General features: G+C 46.8%; 1 protein-coding gene across 7 annotated transcripts in view; it reads right to left on the bottom strand.

Moving 5' to 3' along the window:
- Nucleotides 1–467: 467 nt before the first annotated feature.
- Nucleotides 468–22581, bottom strand: part of MPPE1 (metallophosphoesterase 1) — a 46237-nt gene continuing 24123 nt past the window's right edge. For 5 of the 7 annotated variants that reach the window (XM_050767391.1, XM_050767389.1, XM_050767394.1 and 2 more), the window contains 11 exons: nt 19179–19271; nt 15718–15810; nt 15181–15553; nt 11390–11498; nt 6479–6582; nt 5767–5841; nt 3341–3449; nt 3142–3210; nt 2928–3050; nt 2090–2230; nt 468–1034 (listed from right to left, as the gene is read on the bottom strand). In XM_050767391.1, the coding sequence (XP_050623348.1) occupies nt 852–1034; nt 2090–2230; nt 2928–3050; nt 3142–3210; nt 3341–3449; nt 5767–5841; nt 6479–6582; nt 11390–11498; nt 15181–15461 (1194 nt within the window). In that variant the 5' untranslated portion in view covers nt 15462–15553; nt 15718–15810; nt 19179–19271 and the 3' untranslated portion in view covers nt 468–851. Of the gene's footprint in view, nt 1035–2089; nt 2231–2927; nt 3051–3141; nt 3211–3340; nt 3450–5766; nt 5842–6478; nt 6583–11389; nt 11499–15180; nt 15554–15717; nt 15811–19178; nt 19272–19496; nt 20098–22581 lie in introns of all 7 variants that reach the window. The other 2 variants (XM_050767393.1, XM_050767395.1) reach the window with 2 other exon arrangements.

The raw sequence follows: 22581 nt of genomic DNA, 5'->3' as shown, positions 1-22581 counted from the left end.
TTGGTCTCCTAGAGAGAAAATTACACTTATTTAAAAATCTGATTCCATTAATTGATCAAGTATAAAAATCTATGAAAACAATATGTTCTGCATATCACATCTGTACTTTTTTTTTTTTTAATTTTTTTTTGAGACGGAGTCTCGCTGTGCTGCCCAGGCTGGAGTGTAATGGCGCGATCGCGGCCTCACTGCAACCTCCACCTCCCGGTTTCAAGGGATTCTCCTGCCTCAGCCTCCCACGTAGCTGGGATTACAGGCGTGTGCCACCACGGTTGGCTAATTTTTCTATTTCTAGTGGAGAAGGGGTTTCACCATGTTGGCCAGGCTGGTCTTGAACTCCTGACCTCAAGTGATCCACCCGCCTCAGCCTCCCAAAGTGCTGGGATTACAGGTGTGAGCCGCCGCGCCCGGCCACATCTGTACTTTCAAGGGTACAGCTTTACGGTACGTAGGAATTCGAGAACCACTTCACAGGACGAGAGAAACAGCCCAATATTTACGTATACACATAATCCCAAGTGTGTGCTGGGGCCACCAGGCCCTTCCTGGGGGAACAAGGACTGTCGTGCATGTGAGTGACGACATTAATAGCATTTAATACTGTACAGATGCAACCTTCGATGATACATATATTTGATAAAAATGAGAAAACAGATGTGTTGTAGAGTACCTGTCCACTTTGCTAGCATGAGAACAGTACAATCAACTATTTATTTTGCAGTTACTCGTGTCAGTGATTGAGAATTTCTGTAACGTGCAGAGAGACGGCCTGTAATTGGTCTCATCATCTACTCGATCTCTGCCCAAAGTTCCATTTCTTGGGCTTTGATACTTACAGTGGCGCCTGCTCTTCATCTTGTCTTACGCTTCCTGAGCAAGTTCAAACCAGAAAGAAAAGGTGAGGCTAAAAGCCCCAAGTGAGAGAGTGTGAGGACCACAAGGAAGCCCACCGCTCCACAGTAGATGACCAAAACCACGTCCTCACGTGGGAGGTAGCACTTGGAGAGGGCGTAGTCTGTGGGCGTGATGCTGCCCTGGAAAGGAAAAGGGAGAGTTAAGGTGACAGCACCAGGCACAGGTTGAACACCAGAGTCTTAGAAACAGCAGAGAGAAACTGCCTTCTCAGGTCCCCCTCAGGTGAGGCAGGGAAGGGGCCCTCCTCACCTGAGAACAAGGGGGCCTGGCCTTCCTCCTGCACCAGGCTCTTCCCCCAGAGCCCGACCAGCCCAGGCTCTGGCAGGAGAGACAAGTAAGGCCCAAGTGTGCCTGGGTGGAAAATGTCTGGGACACTGACCTGTCAAAACTGGCCCCTGGCCCACCGGGTTCCCATCACATATAACGGGAGATCCGTAACAGAGATTCAGAGAGGTACATGGAGTTCCAGGGTCATTGGTCAGCAAGGAACAAGGAGGGAACAGTGTCTTCCTGCCCCTTGATGCTCAACTAAGCATCTGTTCCCTAGAAGTACATGTGTCCAGGTCGTCTCCGTGGGCTTTTCTCTGCAGATACGTTTATGTGGAATGACAGTGGCAAATGTTTTCATTTACTTGAATTTGAAAATGTTAGGGTTTCCCCCACCTTTTAAGAAGGAAAAGAACCTGTCATACCAGCATCATGAGCTGGATGTAGGAGCCCATGGCTGAAAGGAGTTAAAACGCCCAGTGGTCATTCAGTGAAACACCTTTTATCAACCTGCAAAGGCTGTAGCGTTCTCTGCCAGGTCAAATGGGCATGTTTTAAAAATAAGAGAAGATGGTTAAGTATAGCTAATGAATAAATGGTTGTTTCTTTAGAAAAGTAAACACACACAGAGTGTAAGAGGAGACGACGTGGCCCTCCCTGAAGGATCAAGTCCACCTGGACAGTGCCCTGCCCTCACTTCCCACACACACCGCCCAGGAATGTCAGGCTGATTGGTTCCCGGAAGGGTGTCTGGCAAGAGGCAGTGCATGGAACTACGTGTAGAGGGAGGGAAATTTGTGTGTGACTTTTGTAAATTTTTACAGATTGCAGCAATTAAATAGTTGATTACTGTGTTGATTTAAATACTTATGGAAAGCTTTCAGAAAAAAATAAACTTTCACGTTACCATGATGAAACTGGGGTTGTTTCTGTTCCTCCAACTGAAAGACGGGACGCTGAACTCGGGGACTCGGCCCCCATGGTGCACCTCGCAGGCGCTGTGCGTGTGGCCACTGAGAACCAGGCGCGGCTGGAGCCACCACAGCAGCTGACAGCGGCCGAGAAGACAGCAAAGCAGGCTGTTAGCTCACCCTCAACCAGGCCCTCACCGCTCAGCAGATAGCCGCTGGCCATCGCTTCTTTCATTAAATTAAATACTACATCCTTATTTTGAAGGACTGGTTTATTTTTTTCTGTAAAAATCCTTTGGTTTAGTTATACTAAATCAAAGGTAAGGTCAGCCCCTTTGAGTCTACCATTCTCATTCTAGATTTTATCTACTTTTTGTGCTTTTTTATCTTTATAAATATTTTATACATTTATCTTATAAACATTTCCTATATTTATATATTATATATAATGTAATATATAAATCTATATAAGAAAATACATTTTAATTTTAATTAAGTCCCTAAAAATTTGACTCTTAAGTTCCATTCACATTTCTAAACACATTCAAGTTGGTGAAAAACTCTGAATACAAAGAATAGCTGAGACTATTATTGACTTCAGGGTAGGAAATAGAAGTAGGTTTACTGGGAAAAAAAAAAAAAAAAAAAAAAAAAGAAAGCAATTAAATGATGGTGCTGTGAAAGCCAGGCCTCCATCCACCCATCCCCAGGTGATAACTAAGTCATCAACGTTTCAGCAAACACCTGCTCTAGCCTGGGCGCTCTGCTTGCTGACATGCAAGGTGACGAGAGTCGCACTGCGACATGAATTAACATCATGACACCCTGGCAAACCTTTTGTGATGCCTCCCGTGAAAGCACGTCGTAGTTCTCCTTAAATGGAATGTCCCTTTCCTCCGGAGGAGCAGCATCGTCCCCAGAACAGTTAGCATCACTTCTCCGATACAGAGGATAATGCTGTCCGGGGTGGAGAGAGGAGTGCAGGCGGCTGTCGTGAAACTGCGGGCTGCCTGCTGTCCGCCATGAGCCCCTTCCTCCCCCAGCTCACCTGCAGGAGGACGGGGGCAGACACGGGCAGCAGAGGCCCAGGTCCACACCGGCGGGAGCCACGTGCCTGCTGGGTACAAGTCAGGCCATTAATCCGCACACCTGACCCTCATCAAAGGGCAAGAAGAGCTGGGGGCTGAGTAACAAAAGCAGAGCGACACGGGCCAGAAGTCGCCTGCGGCACTGAGATGCTCTCCTACCTCTCGGGAGCAGTTCAGTCTGTGAGAAACTTCAATGAGCTCTGCCTCTGCTTCAGAGCAGATGCCACAGCCGTCCCCGTTCAGCGCCACGCTGTTGACCATCACGAAGCTGAGGCAGAGGGACACAGGCAGGTGAGGCCGCTGGGGGTACCAGTGCTTGCTTTTCCCCACTGTTCCCATGAAAAGAAAGCTAAGCATCCAGTGCAAAGAAACAAGCCCAGAGCAGTTTTCAATACCACCCAGAATAATTTGGTGTATTTTTTTTTTTTTTTTTTTTGAGACGGAGTCTGGCTCTGTCACCCGGGCTGGAGTGCGGTGGCCAGATCTCAGCTCACTGCAAGCTCCGCCCCCCGGGTTCACGCCATTCTCCTGCCTCAGCCTCCCGAGTAGCTGGGACTACAGGTGCCCGCCACCTCGCCCAGCTAGTTTTTTGTATTTTTTTAGTAGAGACGGGGTTTCACCGTGTTAGCTAGGATGGTCTCTATCTCCTGACCTCGTGATCTGCCCGTCTCGGCCTCCCAAAGTGCTGGGATTGAGCCACTGCGCCCGGCCTGGTGTATTTTTAAATATGAGTCAGTATTAACAAAAATAGCATGACTGGGAGTTCAGTCTAAGACATGATCAAAGGGTTTTTGACCCTAAACTTGTGAAAAATTCCAGATTACAGAAGCTCATCTGTTACAGTGCATCTTCCGTGCAGAGGGCTAAGAATCCCTCTGCCCACCCCATCAGCTGGTTGTGAGGATTCAATGTGTTTCTAGAACACAGCCTGCCACTAGAAAGTACTCAGTACTTGTCAGATATTGTGACTAACAGGTAGAGGGAACCACAGGGTGCATCAGTGACATACAGACACACACAGCAAGTAAGGCAGAGGGTAGGGTGCCGCTTAGAGCTAACTGAGTATGGATAATCCCAAACTACGGTAATAACAGAGTCCATTATGGTTAGACTCAGCAGCCACATTTTTTTATAGACTCCCACTAAATATGCTTTTATTTCCTGCACACACACCATCTTGGAATGACGAAAGTCCCAGTCAGTAAAGACTGCTTGAAATTTAACTTGTCTTAGAGATAAGGAGCAGAGTTACCAAGTGATCAGCAGTATGATGAGCTGTTAAAAGTGTCTTAAATACACACTTAGAGGGAACTAATTCTCACTGTATCATGTTTCTGTTATGAGTCAGCACAGGAAGCCGCCTACTAGAGAGAGACTCTGCCCTCCTGGCAGAGGGAGGGAAAGGTGAGCACTGGAGGGAGGGAAAGGTGAGCATTGGCGGTGAAGCCACAGGACAGAAATGACCTCACCTGCAGACCTGCTGTGTCCAAGGTCAACAGAGTGCTCGGCACCCACAGGAAGGGCAGGATTAAAAGAGAAAAGGCTTCCACTCCCACCTGTTTTCTCTCCACCGCGTCTATCATCAGGAGAGAGTATAGAGTCCTGCCCACTGTGCTGCAGCCGCATACACAGCCCAGAAAAGATCTAGAGATGGGCACTGAGGTGGCCTCGCAGAGGGGGAGCTGCTCATGCTCAGGCTAAGGGTCAGGGTGCTCGGGTCTAACAGCCCAGGCCGATGGAGACAGGTAGCACAGAGCTACAGAGACACTGTGACACACTTGCCACCAAATCCCATGACACCATAACTACGGGAACAGTCTTTGTAAAGGGAAATTAGTACATTTTGATCAAATAAAAAGACTCTTTTACAAAGTGGGCTGATGACATTTACACCACCCAGAGACAGAGCAGACAGAAAGAATATCACTCCCACAGTGGCTGGGCAGAGTCACAAACCGACCGATTCACTGTGGGGTTGTGAAGGAAAACCAGGGTGGTTTGAGGTTTCCCATCTATCAGCTCCCATGGCCAGCACCAGCAAGGGCAGCCTGAGGCACTGTTGTTTAAAGCTCGTAAACCGGCCAGGCGCAGTGGCTCAAGCCTGTAATCCCAGCACTTTGGGAGGCCGAGACGGGCGGATCACGAGGTCAGGAGATCGAGACCATCCTGGCTAACACGGCGAAACCCCGTCTCTACTAAAAACACAAAAAATTAGCCGGGCGTGGTGGCGGCGCCTCCACGAGTAGCTGTGGTCCCAGCTACTCGGGAGGCTGAGGCAGGAGAATGGCGGGAACCCGGGAGGCGGAGCTTGCAGTGAGCTGAGATCATGCCACTGCACTCCAGCCTGGGCGACAGAGCGAGACTCCGTCTCAAAAATAAATAAATAAATAAAATAAAATAAAATAAAATAAAAATAAAAAAAATAAAAATAAAAATAAAATAATAAAAATAAATAAATAAATAAAGCTCGTAAACCAGGCTGCACGGAACACGGGCAGATGACAGATCCCAGTACGGCAGGCACCTTTAGAAAATGAAGTTTCCAAGGACTCAAGGTCTTGGAAGCATTTACAAATAATACTCACTTAATGCCTTTCCAAGAAAACAGTCTTTCAGAGCTGAACACTTTCTCGAAGCGTTCCACTTTGTATGTGTTCATCCTATGTTCAAGTGTAAGAGGAAACATTTTTCAGGACAAGCCATTTTAGAAACTCCTAGAGTTATCACGAACACAAAGCAACTTTCAAGACTTGAGTTTCAGACTAGCATTATTAGGTAAGGGCCCCACCTGGCCCCAGGATATCGAAGCTCAAATTTTAGTTCCACTACTTACTATGAAGCCTGGGGCAAGTTACTCAGCTGCCCAGGGCCTCATTCTGCATTGGCACCATATAGGTAAAACAACAGGACCATGGTAAAGATTAATGTGTTCATATACGGAAGTGCTTGAAACAGATGGCATGTTATAAGCACTAGAGCACTATATAAATGTTAGCTATTAGAGTCTAAATGATCTTGTTTTTTCATTCCCAAAGACAATGATTGGCCATTAAATGTACATTTCAAGTTAGACGTTTCCCAAGAGCACATACAATTCATTCATTCCACAGATATTTGTTGAGGGTGTACTATGCACCAAGTAAAAACCCCTTAAAGAGCTGAATATCCAGAGCTTACATCTTTTGAGGAAAACGAATTTCAAGACAGCACAAATAGGGCTTTCACCAGAATTCCAATAGATTTAGAATTATAGTTAACAAGCGCTCTCAGGGTGCAGGGCTTTCGTGAACTACTTACTCATAATGGAAGCCAATGTCATGGTTTCCAGCAACTACCTTCAGCTGTACATGACTCGGGTGTCTGAACATTTTCTGAAACCGCTCCACATCATCCGCCCAGGCCTGAGGGAAAAAGAAAAACCTCTGGAGGCCAGAGAACCATCCCTGCCCTGTGGCTAAAAAACATGATCCCTATTTTGTTTTGTTTTGTTTTTGAGACCAGTCCAGCTCTGCCTCCAGGCTGAAGTGCAGTGGTGTGATCTCTGCTCACTGCAACTTCCATCTCCCGCATTCAAGTGATTCTCCTGCCTCAGCCTCTGGAGTAGCTGGGATTACAGACACACACCACCATGCCTGGCTTTTTTTTTTTTTTTTTTGTATTCTTAGTAGAGACAGGTTTTCACCATGTTAGCCAAGATTGTCTTGATCTCCTGAACTCGTGATCCACCCACCTCAGCCTCCCAAAGTGCTGGGATTACAGGTATGAGCCAACGCACCCAGCCAATGATCCCTATTTTGATGTGAGAAGTGAATGAATTCCCCTGTTTAAATCAGATGTCCATAAAGATGATGTAGAACTTTTTTTTTTTTTTGAGATGGAGTCTTGCTCTGTCGCCCGCCACCATGCCCAACTAATTTTTTTGTATTTTTAGTAGAGACGGGGTTTCACCATGTTAGCCAGGATGGTCTTGATCTCCTGACCTCATAATCCGCCCACCTTGGCCTCCCAAAGTGCTGGGATTACAGGCGTGAGCCACCGCACCTGGCCACAGTATGTCTTTTTTAAGACTACAATTAATACTTACTGTTATGTAATTTGATGCCAAGTTTTTGTTTTATTTTGTTGTTTTTTTGAGACAGGGTCTCACTCTGTCATCCAGGATGGAGTACAGTGGCCATGATCTTGGCTCACTAGAACTTCCGCCTCCAGGGTTCAAGTGATCCTTGTGCCTCAGTCACCTGAGTAGCTGGGATTACAAGCGCCTGCCACCATACCCAGCTAATTTTTGTATTTTTAGTAGACACAAAGTTTCACCATGTTGGCCAGGCTGGTCTCGAACTCCTGACCTCAAGTGATCCACCTGCCTCAGCCTCCCAAAGTGCTAGGATTACAGGCGTAAGCCACCAAGCCCAGCCTGATGCCAAATTTTTAAATGGTATCCTCTCCCATCTTAAAACAATAACTGGCAATTCTAAAAAATATTTGGTTCATGCACCTATTATTTCAAGATCCCCTGAAGACCATTCATAGACCCTGGTGGAGAAATGCTTAAGATCTGGGCATGCTATAAGAACAGGCTCTTACAAAATGTCCAGTAAGTTCTTCATGTGTCCCAACCAAGATGAGGTTGAAAACATCTTTAAAAGTGGCATTCCCGGCCGGGCGCAGTGGCTCGCACTTGTAATCCCAGCACTTTGGGAGGCTGAGGCAGGTGGATCACGAGGTCAGGAGATTGAGACCATCCTGGCTGACACGGTGAAACTCCATCTACTAAAAATACAAAAAACAGCCAGGCGTGGTGGCAGGAGCCTATATCCCAGCTACAGGCAGGAGAATGGTGTGAACCCAGGAGGCAGAGCTTGCAGTGAGCCGAGATCGCGCCACTGCACTCCAGCCTGGACCATAGAGTGAGACTCCGTCTCAAAAAATAAAAAATAAAAAATAAAAAATGTGGCATTCCCCTATGGCTACAACTGTGGAAACGAACTAATGAGATGTGGGAGAAAGAAAGACAAAAAATACTTATTGTAACATATATTTCAAAATTATTCTGATACTTGCTTTAACTATTAAAACTTCAGAGTTATGTTAGTGTAGTTCTTATTTTTATAAAGCTAAAAATATCGATTGTACAAACACCCTAGGGTAGGGAAAAAAACAAAAAAACCCTCAATTCTAGATGGTAACCAACTTTATCCTAAACGTTGTAAATCTGGCAAAACCTAAGGAAACATGCTGGATAGTGTCCTTGAATACATTTACAAAGATTCCACTTTAACAAATAACATTTAAAGTTAGATGGCTGGGCACGGTGGCTCACACCCCTACTCCCAGCACTTTGGGAGGCTGAAGCAGGCGGATCACTAGAGGTCAGGAGTTTGAGAGCAGCCTGGCCAACATGGTGAAACCTTGTCTCTACTAAACATACAAAAATTAGCTGTGTGTGGTGGCGGTCGCCTGTAGTCCCAGCTACTCGAGGAGGCTGAGGCAGGAGAATCACTTGAACCAGGGAGGCAGAGGTTGCGGTAAGCTGAGATCACGCCACACACTCCAGCCTTGGTGACAGAGCAAGACACCAGCTCAAAAAAATAAATAAATAAATAAAGTTAGAGTAGCATAAAATCAGAATAACAGGCATAGAAAAACATAAAATATTGCCCTTAATTTGGAAAAGCAACATATCTATCCAACCTCATTTTGTAACTAGTTGTTTTTTTTTTTTTTTTTTTTTTTTTTTTTTTTTTTTGAGACGGAGTCTCGCTCTGCCGCCCAGGCTGGAGTGCAGTGGCCAGATCTCGGCTCACTGCAAGCTCTGCCTCCCGGGTTCACGCCATTCTCCTGCCTCAGCCTCCTGAGTAGCTGGGACTACAGGCGCCCGCCACCTCGCCCGGCTAGTTTTTTGTATTTTTTAGTAGAGACGGGGTTTCACCGTGTCAGCCAGGATGGTCTCGATCTCCTGACCTCGTGATCCGCCCGTCTCGGCCTCCCAAAGTGCTGGGATTACAGGCTTGAGCCACCGCGCCCGGCCTAGTTGTTTTTACATATAACATTTCCACTATCTCACATTGAATTACAGCCTAGAGGATAACAAACATTGCAACTCTGTAAACAGTGGTTCCTATGAACTCCGAACCAAGACTTCTCTTGTGTAGCTATTGAATTGTCCTAGGAAACGCCAGTAAGGTTTTGTGGGTTTTTGTTGTGGGTTTTTTTATTTTGCTTTTGGTTTGGTTGTTTGTATTCCTTGATTTTTATCTTTATTTTTTGAGACAGGGTCTCTTTTTTTTTTTTTTTTTTTTTTTTGAGACGGAGTCTTGCTCTGTCACCCAGGCTGGAGTGCAGTGGCCGGATCTCAGCTCACTGCAAGCTCCTCCTCTCGGGTTCACGCCATTCTCCTGCCTCAGCCTCCTGAGTAGCTGGGACTACAGGCACCCGCCACTTCGCCCGGCTAGTTTTTTTTGTATTTTTTAGTAGAGACGGGGTTTCACCGTATTAGCCAGGATGGTCTCGATCTCCTGACCTCATGATCCGCCCGTCTCGGCCTCCCAAAGTGCTGGGATTACAGGCTTGAGCCACCGCGCCCGGCCTACGAGACAGGGTCTCACTCTGTCACCCAGGCTGGAGTGCAGTGGTGCACAGCTGACTGTGGCCTCGACCTCCCAGGCTCAAGCGATCCTCTCACTTCAGCCTCCTGAGTAGCTGGGACTATAGGCGTGCACCACCATGCCTGGCTAATTTTTGTATTTTTTGTAGAAACAGGGTCTCACTAAGTTGCCAGGTTTTGAACTCCTGGGCTCAAACGATCCTCCTGCCTTGGACTAGGCCTGGCGTGGTGGCTCATGCCTATAATGCCAGCACTTTGGGAGGCCAAGGTGGACAGACTGCCTGAGCTCAGGAGTTCGAGACCAGCCTGGGCAACATGGTGAAACCCCATCTCTACTAAAATACAAAAAAAATTAGCTAGGCATGGTAGTGTATGCCTGTAATCCCAGCTACTCGGGAGGCTGAGGAGGGAGAATTGCTTGAACCCAGGAGGTGGAGGTTGCAGTGAGCCAAAATCACACCACTGCACTGCAGCCTGGGTGACAGAGTGAGACTCCATCCCCTCCACCACCAAAAAAAAAAAAAAAAAAAGGCAGGCACAGTAGCTCATGCCTGTAATCCCAGCACATTGAGAGGCCGAGGTGGGCGGGTCACCTGAGGTCAGAAGTTCGAGACCAGCCTGACCAACATGGAGAAACCCCATGTCTACTAAAAATACAAAATTAGACGGGCGTGGTGACGCATGCCTGTAATCCTACCACACAAGAGGCTGAGGCAGGAGAATCGCTTGAACCTGGGAGGCAGAGTTTGCAGTGAGCTGAGATTGCGCCATTGCACTCCAGCCTAGGCAACAAGAGCGAAACTCCATCTCAAAAAAAAAAAAAACTCCTCCTGCCTTGGGCTTCCAAAGTGCTGGTACTATAGGCATGTGATGAAGTTTTTTAGACTATACCCCAAATTAAATATTTTCCAAAAACCATGAATGACTGAACATTTTTAAGCAGCAAGAACAGTTCATGTCTTCGTTTGTTTTGTTCCAAGGATGTAATAAGCAAAACATTGTGACAACTAAGGTGAGAAGAGCTTTTCTCTTTGGTTTGTGGAAAGTCTTACATTACCCCAATACCCCGGCGGAGGTCTCAGCCCCTCTGAAGGCAGAGGATCCTCACATCGAGTCCCCAGGGTCCCTTCTGCATCTCTCACTCAGAAAAAAGAAAATCAGAGGAGAATAGCAAGTCCCTTTTGTAGCACAATTCTCCTAATGTTGTGGTTCAATAAGAGTGTGAAATTAAATGTACATTTCAATATGTATTTTGCAATTTCGGTCACAACTGAAATAACATCTATCTTGCCCATTTCTCCCTTTCCCAAGAAGTTCACAAAACAGTGTATTCCAAGTAAATGATATCTGGCTAATCGACCTATTTCCTACATACACAAATGTTTACGATTAGCCAACCTAACCCGAGATTGAGTTGTTCTAATAATCTTAGACAGCCTATGAATTCTAAGCATCTTCCAGATAGCCTATGCATTTTTAATATCAGCAGTAAGTACAACTTCCATAAAATTTCCAACTCGAGCTGACATTGCTTCGTGGATTCTCTGGGCTACTTGTGCTGGACCTCAAAGCAGGATGAGGGCACCTGGAACACAGAGTCCTACCTCAGGGGTGCTCCACTTCCCTTCATCAAAGACATCCCCCAGGATGAAGACGACTTCCGGCTGCAGTAACCACAGAGCTGTCTGGAAGGCTCTCTCCATCTGCCATTCCCTTGACACCAATAGGAAAAAGTAAGGCATCAGTCTTTCCTGGGTGGAGGCTACTTCTGTATTATGCACCATTTAAACAGCAAACTAAATGGTTCCACTCTCCTTCTTCCAGAGTCCCACTCTTGCATTCCCATCCCCGGCTTGAAGGGCCAAAGAGGCCGTATCTGATTAAAGGTGGGGAATTGGCCGGGCGCGGTGGCTCACGCCTGTAATCCCAGCACTTTGGGAAGCCGAGGCGGGCGGATCACAAGGTCAGGGGATCGAGACCACGGTGAAACCCCATCTCTACTAAAAAAAAAAATACAAAAAATTAGCCGGGCGCGGTTGTGGGCGCCTGTAGTCCCAGCTACTCGGGAGGCTGAGGCAGGAGAATGGCGTGAACCCGGGAGGCGGAGCTTGCAGTGAGCCGAGATCGCGCCACTGCACTCCAGCCTGGGCGACAGAGCGAGACTCCGTCTCAAAAAAAAAAAAAAAAAAAAAAAAAAAGGTGGGGAATTAAGTATCAGAGAAGAGTCTGGCCACGCCTCCCACACACCCGACACTGTGGTGGGCAGGAACAGGCCCCACTCTGCACCCTGCAACCATCACTCAGTCAAGACACAACTGGATCTGAGAGAGCCTAATGCAGCTTCCAAAGATGTTCAGTGTAGACTGATTTTGTACCACACAGAGGAAATGATTGTATCTAGCTTAATTTTCACTTCTTCTTAAAGGGAATTCAACTTCCTTCTTTGCTTCCAAGTTGGAGGGGAGATGACAAGAGAAATAGGCTAGTCAATATCAAAACAGTAAATCCTGTAGATTTCAGACATGCAAGTAATCCTCCGAGGTAAAACAAGCAAATGAAAAGAGCCTGGAGGCCGGGCGTAGTGGTTCATGCCTGTAATCCCATCACTTTGGGAGGCCAAAGTGGGCAGATCATGAGGTCAGGAGTTCGAGACCAGCCTGGCCAATATCATGAAACCCTGTCTCCACTAAAAATACAAAAAGTCAGCTGTGCATGGTGGCAGGTGCCTGTGGTACCAGCTACTTGGGAGGCTGAGGCAGGAGAATTGCTTGAACCCAGCAGGCGGAAGTTGCAGTGAACTGAGATCGCGCCACTGCACTCCAGCCTGGGTGACAGAGAGAGACTCCGTCTCAAAAAGAAAAAAGAGCCTGAGATCTGCAATCTGACAGATAATTGCTTAACATCCCAGCTCAATCCATTGAAAAGCTGTGTGCCTTTGAAAATACTGCCTATTCTGATTCCCAGTGTCTTCATTGGTAAATGGAGATTTTATTTTATTTATTTATTTATTTTGAGATGGAGTTTCCCTCTTGTTGCCCAGGCTGGAGTGCAATGGCGTGATCTCGGCTCACTGCAACCTCCACCTCCCGGGTTCAAGTGATTCTCCTGCCTAGCTGGGATTATAGGCATGTGCCACCACACCCAGCTAATTTTGTGTATTTAGTAGAGAAGGGGTTTCTCCATGTTGGTCAGGCTGGTCTTGAACTTCTGACCTCCAGTGATCCACCTGCCTCAGCCTCCCAAAGTGCTGGGATTCCAGGCGTGAGCCACCACACCAGGCCGGTAAATGGGGATTTTAAACCCTACTTGCACAGGATAGTTACGGGGTTAAATGAGACAGCGTTTGTAAAGGATAGCACAGGCACACGGGAGGTGCACAAAAATGTCAGTGCTTGCTCAGCCCTCCCCGTCTTCAACCTAACCAAATCCAGCCTATGTCATTTTCCTAAGGAATCCAAACCTTTCCTCCTTTTTAAGGCATTTTCCTGGCTGCTCCTCCTCTACAAAAGGGAAATGCTATGTCCTGGGATATAGAAACAGGGGAAAGTAGGCTGGGTGCAGTGGCTCACACCTGTAATTTCAATGCTTTGGGAGGCCAAGGCGGGAGGATCACTTGAGGCCAAGAGTTCAAAACCAGCATGAGCAACACAGCAAAATTCCATCTCTACAAAAAAGTAAAAATTAGCTGGACGTAGTGACACAAGCCCATTGTCCTAGCTACTTGGGCAGCTGCAGTGAGCTATGATCCTACTACTGCCCTCCAGCCTGGGCAACAGAGCTAGACCTCGTTTTAATCAGTCAATGTAATTTCTGGTCAGAGGAAGATTTTTAGATCCCAAGTTAACCACTGAATGGTACACATCACCCATAAAAGGCTTTTTACCCAAGATCTCTCTCAAAATACATTTCTCTGTTTTTCTTATTTTACTTTTTCTTAGAGACAGGCTCTTGCTCTGTCACTCAAGCTGGACTGCGGTGCCATGATCACAGCTCACTGGAGGCTCAAACTCTGGTGCTCAGAATAGCTCAAATGATCCTCCTGCCTCAGCCTCCTGAGTAACTAGGACTACAAGTAGGCATAAATAGCAAAAATTAGCTATTTTTTGGTTTTTGTTTATTGTTTTTTTGTAGAAATGAGGTCTTGCCACATGGCCCAGGCTGGTCTCAAATTCCTGGCCTCAAGCAAGCCTTCACCTCCACCTCCTAATGTGCTGGGATTACAGGCGTGAAGCACTGCACCCAGCTTCTCTGTTTCTCTTGATTTATTCACCACGGAAAGTAAAAATCTAGAAACAGCAGCAGGAAGAATGCACAGAAGGCTACTTGGAGAGACCAGACATCAATCAGGATCAATTTGTAAGACCAAGACACTGCAGGCCCTGCACCGGCCCTTCTTGAGCTCACACCTCCTTTGGTTAAAACTCTTAGTAATAAAATAAAATAAAATAAAAATAATAATAAATTTAAAAAAAACTCTTAGTAAAAAGGTATAGCTGCTCCTTCATTATTCTTTTGTTTTTGTTTTTGTTTTGAGATGGAGTCTTGCTCTGTTGCCCAGGCTGGAGTGCAGCGGTGCAATCTCAGCTCACTGCAACCTCTGCCTCCCGGGTTGAAGCGATTTTCCTATCTCAGCCTCCCGAGTAGCTGAGATTATAGGCGCCCAGCACCATGCTCGGCTAATTTTTCTATTTTTAGTAGAGATGGAGTTGCACCATGTTGGCCAGGCTGGTCTTGAACTCCTGACCTCAGGTGATCCGCCTGCCTTGGCCTCCCAAAGTGCTGGGATTCCAGGCGTGAGCCACTGCGCCCGGCCTAAAAATAATTTGTTTAAAAAGCTTCCTGGTGAAAAAAAACCAAAGGACCATGCAGGGGCATGTGTGAGTTGGAAAGACAGGACCTGACCCTTCCCTAGGGTGACAGCCACACATCCGCTCTACTCCTCTGCTGTCTAGAGGAGGCTGAAACCCAACAGGCTCAAAGGTACACACAGGGAAGGTGAGATAGGACCATCAACCCAGATCTGTGTCCTCCCTGCCCAGGGGACCAGTCCCGTCACCAGGCATCGTGTGGCATCTTCTTGTCATTGCGTGGCACATCTTGTGATGTTTCTTGTCTTCACCCAGTTACAAACAAGGAGGCAGGGGCTCAGAGGGGCCCTAACAACTTGTCCAAAGTCACAAAGCAACGTGGCCCAGATCCGACTCCCAAATTATGGGGCCCTGTATACATCCTCAGTAAATGGTAAATGAAAGGAAAAGTCAAATGTCCCTAAATGTCCTCCTTTAAGAGGAAAATAACTAAGAGTAACCTAAAGCCATTAAGCCTTGCCTATGAGGAGAGAGCTATACCGTTTTACCTACAGAATTTTAGAAAGATTCCTGATTTTACCTCTTACCTTCGTAATTTGTCCAGCCAGTGGCCTAAGAATTCCCCAAGCAAATGGGTGTCAGCCAAAAACATGGCTTTGAGCACAGGCTCATGTGAGGCCTGTTCACCATCATAGGCTGTGGTTTTCACTTCAGGCCAATTACACTGAAAGATCGCTAAGTAATAGATTAAAAATTCACAAAATAGAAGCACAGCAAAGACAACAGCTATGAGTTTCAACAGCAATGCACTCTTCCTCTTTAACGGATGAAAATTCTGTCTTTCAAATCCCACTTCGATCATAGCCATTTCTCAAGCAACAACAAATCCATCAAGGGTTCACCATGAGAAAACTGCAGAGCCCTGGGTAGGGTGACGGCATCCTGGTCTTAGCTGGGCACCTACAGGGAAAAGGAAGAGAATTCAGTTATGTTCCCTAATAATACAGGTATCACCCCTCTCTCTATTAAGAACTAATGAGTTACACAATCCTATCTACATTTCCAAATTAATTGTCTTATACTTTTACAATAATATGCCAGATTACTAACAAGGAAAAACTGACCTTTCCAACTCCTTCAAGCTCTCCATACCTCCATATGCCAGAATAAAGCTATTAGAATGATCTTCTCACCAAGGTGACAGTTTCGTTAACATTCTAGAAATCATCAAATGGGAATCCATGAGAATGATGTGTGTTAAGGTAGGAGACATAATGGAAAATTCAGCATTATTTAAGTGTAATTTGACTCCTAGGATTCCCCACCACCCCTCCTTGACCTTAAAAATCAACAGGTCATAAGACCCCTGTAACGTGTTGCTTTTGGTGTTAATTCATCACTTTTCTACTCTGCTGTTCCACAAAATAAGTGAATATTCATGGACAATGTGCTTCAAAGATCCAAGGAATTCCTTCCACATTGGACCCGGAGGCCAGGATCTGACACTGAAACCACCTTTGCAAAATTAATGGTAACCCAAATCTGACATAGTTGACTCCGTCTTTCTTCTGACTGCCAAGCTGTCCTTGGTCATTCCTGGATATAGGCCAAGCTAACTTCGGGAGGAATTTATAGGTTTTTGTTTGTTCAGTTGGTTTTGTTTATGAAATGGGGTCTCCCTCTGCCACCCAGGTTGGAGTGTAGTGGTGTGATCTGGGCTTACTGCAACCTCTGCCTCCTGGATTCAAGTGATTCTCATGCCTCAGCCTCCCAAGTAGCTGGGATTGCAGGCACCCATCACCATGTCCACCTAATTTTTGTACATTTTTTTTAGTAGAGATGGGTTTTTGCCATGTTGGCCAGGTTGGTCTCAAACTCCTGACCTCAAATGAACCACCTGCCTCAACCTCCCAAAGTGCTGGGATTACAGACGTGAGCCACTGTGCCAGGCCAGTTTATAGTTTAACTTTGAAGCAAGAATGATAATAGTCTCCTCCCTGTTCTGAGGCCGAAACCACCTTTGAAAACTAATGAAAGGTTTCGAGATTAGGATTAGGGGAGGGGCTTGAATTCTGCTGAATGTAGTTTCTATAATCCCTTATTGCTCAGGAGTCATGTGGCCAGAGGTAACAAAGATTTGTGACTTCCCTCAATTTCTCCTATAGATAACGTCACTATTGGAGACCCTAAGATTGATATTTGCAGGTATTTTTCAGACTTTCGGGCAACTGATTTACCCCACCTGACTGACCCTGCCGGGACCCGTATTTCGTGACTCAACTGATCCTATGACCCCACCCAGAAGCAGACTCAGTACACAAGGACCGTTTTCCACACCCCTGTGATTTCATCCCAACCAATCAGCACCTCCTGTTCCCCAGTTCCCTGCCAGCAGTACTGTCCATAAAAACCCTGACCTCTGAGATTCAGAGAGACTGCTTTGAGTAATAATTCCATCTCAGTGGCCAGCCTTATGTTAATTAAGTTAATTAAACTCTTTTTTTTTTTTGAGACACAGTCTCACTCTGTCACTCAGGCTGGAGTGCAATGGCACCATGTCAGCTCACTGCAACCTCTGCCTCCCAGATTCAAGCGATTCTCATGCCTCAGCCTCCTGAGTAGCTGGGATTATAGGTGTGTGCCACCACGCCCAGCTAATTTGTGTGTGTGTGTTTGTGTGTGTGTGTGTGTGTATTTTTAGAAGAGATGGGGTTTTGCCATGCTGCCCAGGCTAGTCTTGAACTCCTGGGCTCAAGTGATTCACCCGCCTCAGCCTCCCAAAGTGCTAGGATTACAGGCGTGAGCCACCATGCCCAGCCTAAACTACTTATTTACTGCACTACCATAGTCTCAGTGAATGGTTTTGTCTGTGCAGTGGGCAGGAAGAACCTGTGGGTGACTGCCACAGAGCCACCATCTGTGAATGTGAATATTGAACACTGCAACCAGATTATATGTTTTCACAAAAATGGGTTTTCCCCTGCAAATATGCCTTAAAACTCTGGATGGCCTTCTTTTATAAGATACTTATGTATAGTGGCTTCTGTAAGGGAACCTTCAAATTTTTTAAGGATTCATCCCAAACACTGGATGAGCTTTGCATCCTGTAAAGAAAGCATCTATTTTTGAGACCTCCGAAGAGAAAAGTTGGTAAAAGGCTACCCTGAGATAGGCTATAGATGGTGGCATTCTACCTCCAGGTTCTTCAACTTGCGCTCAAGATGAGAATCTGAGAAGGGTGGTGACCTTCCCAGGGAGGGTATAAGGAGCTCAGATGTCAAAGAAGCCCCTGAAGTCTTATGGGGTGGGAGCTTTGGGAGACACTGACCAGAAACCCTAATTGAACCAATAAAAAAATAAAATCCAGGTCGGGCGCGGTGGCTCAAGCCTGTAATCCCAGCACTCTGGGAGGCCGAGATGGGCGGATCACGAGGTCAGGAGATCGAGACCATCCTGGCTAACACGGTGAAACCCCGTCTCTACTAAAAATAAAAAAAAACTAGCCGGGCGAGGTGGCGGGCGCCTGTAGTCCCAGCTACTCGGGAGGCTTACGCAGGAGAATGGCGTAAACCCGGGAGGTGGAGCTTGCAGTGAGCTGAGATCCGGCCACTGCACTCCAGCCTGGGCGACAGAGCGATACTCCGTTTCAAAAAAAATAAAATAAAATAAAATAAAATCCTTTTCTAGGAAGACGATTTTCTAACATGAACCTAGGAACTTCATGTCGCACACAGGCATGGAGGCAAGAACCACCTCATGCCACATAATTGCAGTCACCACATACCTTTATCTTCCAACTGGGGACAGCATTGAGTGAAAAATGTCACTAATAAAAATTAAAACAGAGCAATGGTGTAAACCAGGACTGTCCTAGGCAACTTAGGATGTGCAGCCACCCTGTGCTGCCCGTAATCCCAGCACTTTGGAAGGCCAAGGCCGGTGGATCACCTGAGGTCAGGAGTTCAAGACCAGAACGGCCAATGTGGTGAAACCTCGTCTCCACTAAATACAAAAATTAGGCAGGCGTGGTGGTACATGCCTGTAATCCCAGCTACTCAGGAGGCTGAGGCAGGAGAACTGCTTGAATCCAGGAGGCGGAGGTTGCAGTGAGCAGAGATCGTGCCACCGCACTCCAACCTGGGCAACACAGTGAGACTCTGTCTCAAAATAAATAAAGGGGGAACAGCAAACAAATACTGGATTTTAAGTATGTCCTTTCAGACAGAGAGGTCAAAAGCAGCCTTGCATATCATCTGGAGTCAACTGCTCTTGCTGAAATTCTCCTCCAAAACCCCGCAACATATTTATCAGCTGGTCAAGCTGTACTTTATCTTCTTCACTTAGAACTTTTGTCACCTCTCTTTTCTCTAAGGCAAAGCACATATGCCGCATAATTGCAGTCACCACATACCTTTATCTTCCAACTGGGGACAGCTTTGAGTGAAAAATGTCATTGATACAAATTAAAACAGAGCAATGGTGTAAACCAGGACTGTCCCAGGCAACTCAGGATGTGCAGCCACCCTGCGCTGCCCGTGCTTACTCTGACACAGAGGAGAAGCAGTGCCTATTTGCAGTCACCCACCTCATCTGTAAGAAACTTCGGAACGGACTGCACATGTGTCAGGAACCATGCAGCAGTATGGTTGAAGGGCCTGGGTTCTCTGCTGGAGTGCCTCTAAGGGATAAATAACAGGTTCCTTAATGCCAGGCAATTTCCTTTGTTTTGATTAAATCAAATATGTCAAAGGCAACCATTCGATCTTAATATCTCATTTTTTTTCAAAAGGCCTAGAATCTCCTAAAATCCTAAAAGCTAAAGCCAAAACCATAGTTGAAACTTTCTAACACCGTATGTTTCCTCCAGCTGGACAGAACTAGTTGAGAGGGAAGGAATGCTGACCTTCTGGGGCGGGCTGAGGAGTCTTCCAGTATGCAAACCCTTGCTGTTTCGCAAGTTTCTGGTTTCCCAAGATGAAATACCAGAATGACAACTTGAAAATTGCTCTTCACGGCCGGGGCGCGGTGGCTCAAGCCTGTAATCCCAGCACTTTGGGAGGCCGAGACGGGCAGATCACGAGGTCAGGAGATCAAGACCATCCTGGCTAATACGGTGAAACCCCGTCTCTACTAAAAATACAAAAAACTAGCCGGGCGAGGTGGCGGGCGCCTGTGGTCCCAGCTACTCGGGAGGCTGAGGCAGGAGAATGGCGGGAACCCGGGAGGCGGAGCTTGCAGTGAGCTGAGGTCCGGCCACTGCACTCCAGCCCGGCGACAGAGCGAGACTCCGTCTCAAAAAAAAAAAAAAAAAAAAAAAAAAAAAAAAGAAAATTGCTCTTCTACACCCCCTTCTTTTCATCAGAGTGAGCCTTGTTTGAGCAGTTATGACTAAGAGGTACAAAAAGCATCAGTGAGTGGTGAGCAGGCTGGAGACAAGGCTGGCTGACAGCCTGAAGTGGGGCTCAGGGCAGGATAGTATGTAGAACTGCAGTCCTCCAGCTTCCCTGGATGAAGAGAGGATGAAGGACAGAGGACACAGAGACAGCCTGTGGGTTTGCACTTCCAGGCAACTTGGGCTCTCCCCACCTCAGCTCCCCACTGAGCTCACTCAGCATGGCCTCTTACTCCTCGTGGATAAGCGACCTCGACCTTACTGCAAACAAACCGGGTCAGTGGAGTTCTGGCGCTTCCCTCAAACTTCTATGTTCTTGTTACAGGTTCTCGACAGGCATGAGCGGACCGGGTGAGGGCTCTTCCCATCCACCAGGAATGTCAAGTGATCACCAGGTGACCATTCAACAGTTATCACACTGCCTCCCTAAAAACGATCATTTAGCAGCCAGTGCCAGGGAAAGACAATCTCCTGAGGGTCCACAGCTACCACATTAAAGTGTAAATTAAATGCAGATGCCAGGGAGAGGCAACTTCCTGGACATACACATCAGGAGACAAAACAGCAGAGTATGACCCTCTGGGGGCACTCCACAGGAAAACAGGAAGAAAGCTTCAGATACTCCACAGGAAACAGGAAGAAAGCTTCAGATACTCCACAGGAAACAGGAAGAAAGCTTCAGATACTCCACAGGAAACAGGAAGAAAGCTTCAGATACTCCACAGGAAACAGGAAGAAAGGTTCAGACGGGCATGTGTACAGCTTCCTAAACACACTGCTCATGCTCACCTCCCAAGCGTAAGGAGGGCACTGTGCATGCAGGCAGCGCACCCGAAGGGAAGAATCATGGGGAACGGGTGCAAGACAAGTGGGTCAGCCTATAAAGTCCGAGGATTACAGTTAAACACTGCACTTGACCTTCACACTGCCCTCTTGGGTCTCTTCCAAGTGTACTTTTCTTTCTTTCCTGCTCTAAAGCTTTTTAGTAACTTTCACTCCTGCTGAGAAACTTGCCTCAGTCTCTTTTTCTGCCTTATGTCCCTCAGTGGAATTCTCTCTTCTGAGAAGGCAAGAATTGAGGTTGCTGCAGATTTGTAAGGATTTGCCACCCGTAAATCGACTACCTTCTACCCCTAACATTCTTTTTTCCAAAAAGGAATTTAAAATATCCGACACAGAGCCATTCAAGCAGAGGAAGACTTGGAAGAAAAGAAGGAAGGAAGACAGTAGAAAAGGAGAGAAGAGCAGAAGGGGTTGGGGGAGGAAAAAGGACAGAGAAAGACAGAGCAAGCAAGCTGGCTGAAACTGTTACATATCTTCCTGAGAAGACCCTGATAACCATGCGAAGCAGCTATCTGGTATAACATAATTTTTTTTTTTTTTTTTTTTTTTGAGACAAGGTCTTGCCCTGTCATCCATGCTGGAGTACAGTGGTGTGATCCCAGCTCAGTGCAATCTCCACCTCCTGGACTCAAGCAGTCCTCCCACTTCAGCCTCTGGAGCAGTCGGGATTACAGGTGGGCGTGCGCCACCACACCCCACTAATTTTTGCATTTTTCATAGAGACAGGGTTTCACCATGTTGCTTAGGCTGGTCGCGAACTCCTGGACTCAAGCAATCCACCGGCCTCGGCCTCCCAAACTACTGGGATTACAGGCATGAGCACTGCGCCCAGCCCAACACAATCATTTTTTAAAAGATAAGAGTGGCTGTGCAGGATATGGTGGCTCATGCCTGTAATCCCAGCACTTTGGGAGACAAAGGCAGGTGGATTATTTGATGCCAGGAGTTCAAGACCAGCCTAGCCAACATGGTGAAACCCCATCTCTACTAAAAATATTTAATACAAAATTTAGCCGGCTGTGGTTGAATGAGTGTGTAATCCCAGATACTTGGAAGGCTGAGGCACAAGAATCACTTGAACCCAGGAGGCGGAGGTTGCAGTGAGCCGAGATCTCACCATAGCACTCCAGCCCAGTGAGACTCCATCTCAAAAAAAAAAGGCCAGGCGCAGTGGCTCATGCCTGTCATCCCAGCACTTTGGAAGGCTGAGGCAGGCAGATCACAAGGTCAGGAGATGGAGACCATCCTGACTAACACGGTGAAACCCCATCTCTACTAAAAATACAAAAAAATTAGCCGGGCGTGGTGGTAGGCATCTGTAGTCCCAGGGAGGCTGAGGGAGAATGACATGAACCTGGGAGGTGGAGCTTGCAGTGAGCCGAGATCGAGCGACTGCACTCCAGCCTGGGTGACAGAGCGATACTCTGTCTCAAAAAATAAAAATTAAAAATTAAAATTTAAAAATTTTTAAAAAAAGATAACAGAGCAAAAACCTATTTAGAAAACTTTTGACAGCAGATCCTTAAACTGAACACCTTTTGGGCAGGTGGCTCACACCCTGTAATCCCAGCACTTTGGGAGGTGGGGGCAGGGAGATCACCTGAGGCCAGGAGTTCAAGACCATCCTGGCCAACATGGCGAAACCCCATCTCTACTAAAAATACAAAAATTAGCCTAGTGTAGTAGTGCATGCCTGCAATCCCAGCTACTCAGGAGGCTAAGGCAGGAAAATCACTTGAACCTGGGAGGCACA

The sequence above is a fragment of the Macaca thibetana genome, chromosome 18, assembly GCF_024542745.1.
Source record: "Macaca thibetana thibetana isolate TM-01 chromosome 18, ASM2454274v1, whole genome shotgun sequence".
NCBI lineage: Eukaryota > Metazoa > Chordata > Mammalia > Primates > Cercopithecidae > Macaca > Macaca thibetana.
This window is presented reverse-complemented; position numbering and strand designations above follow the sequence as displayed.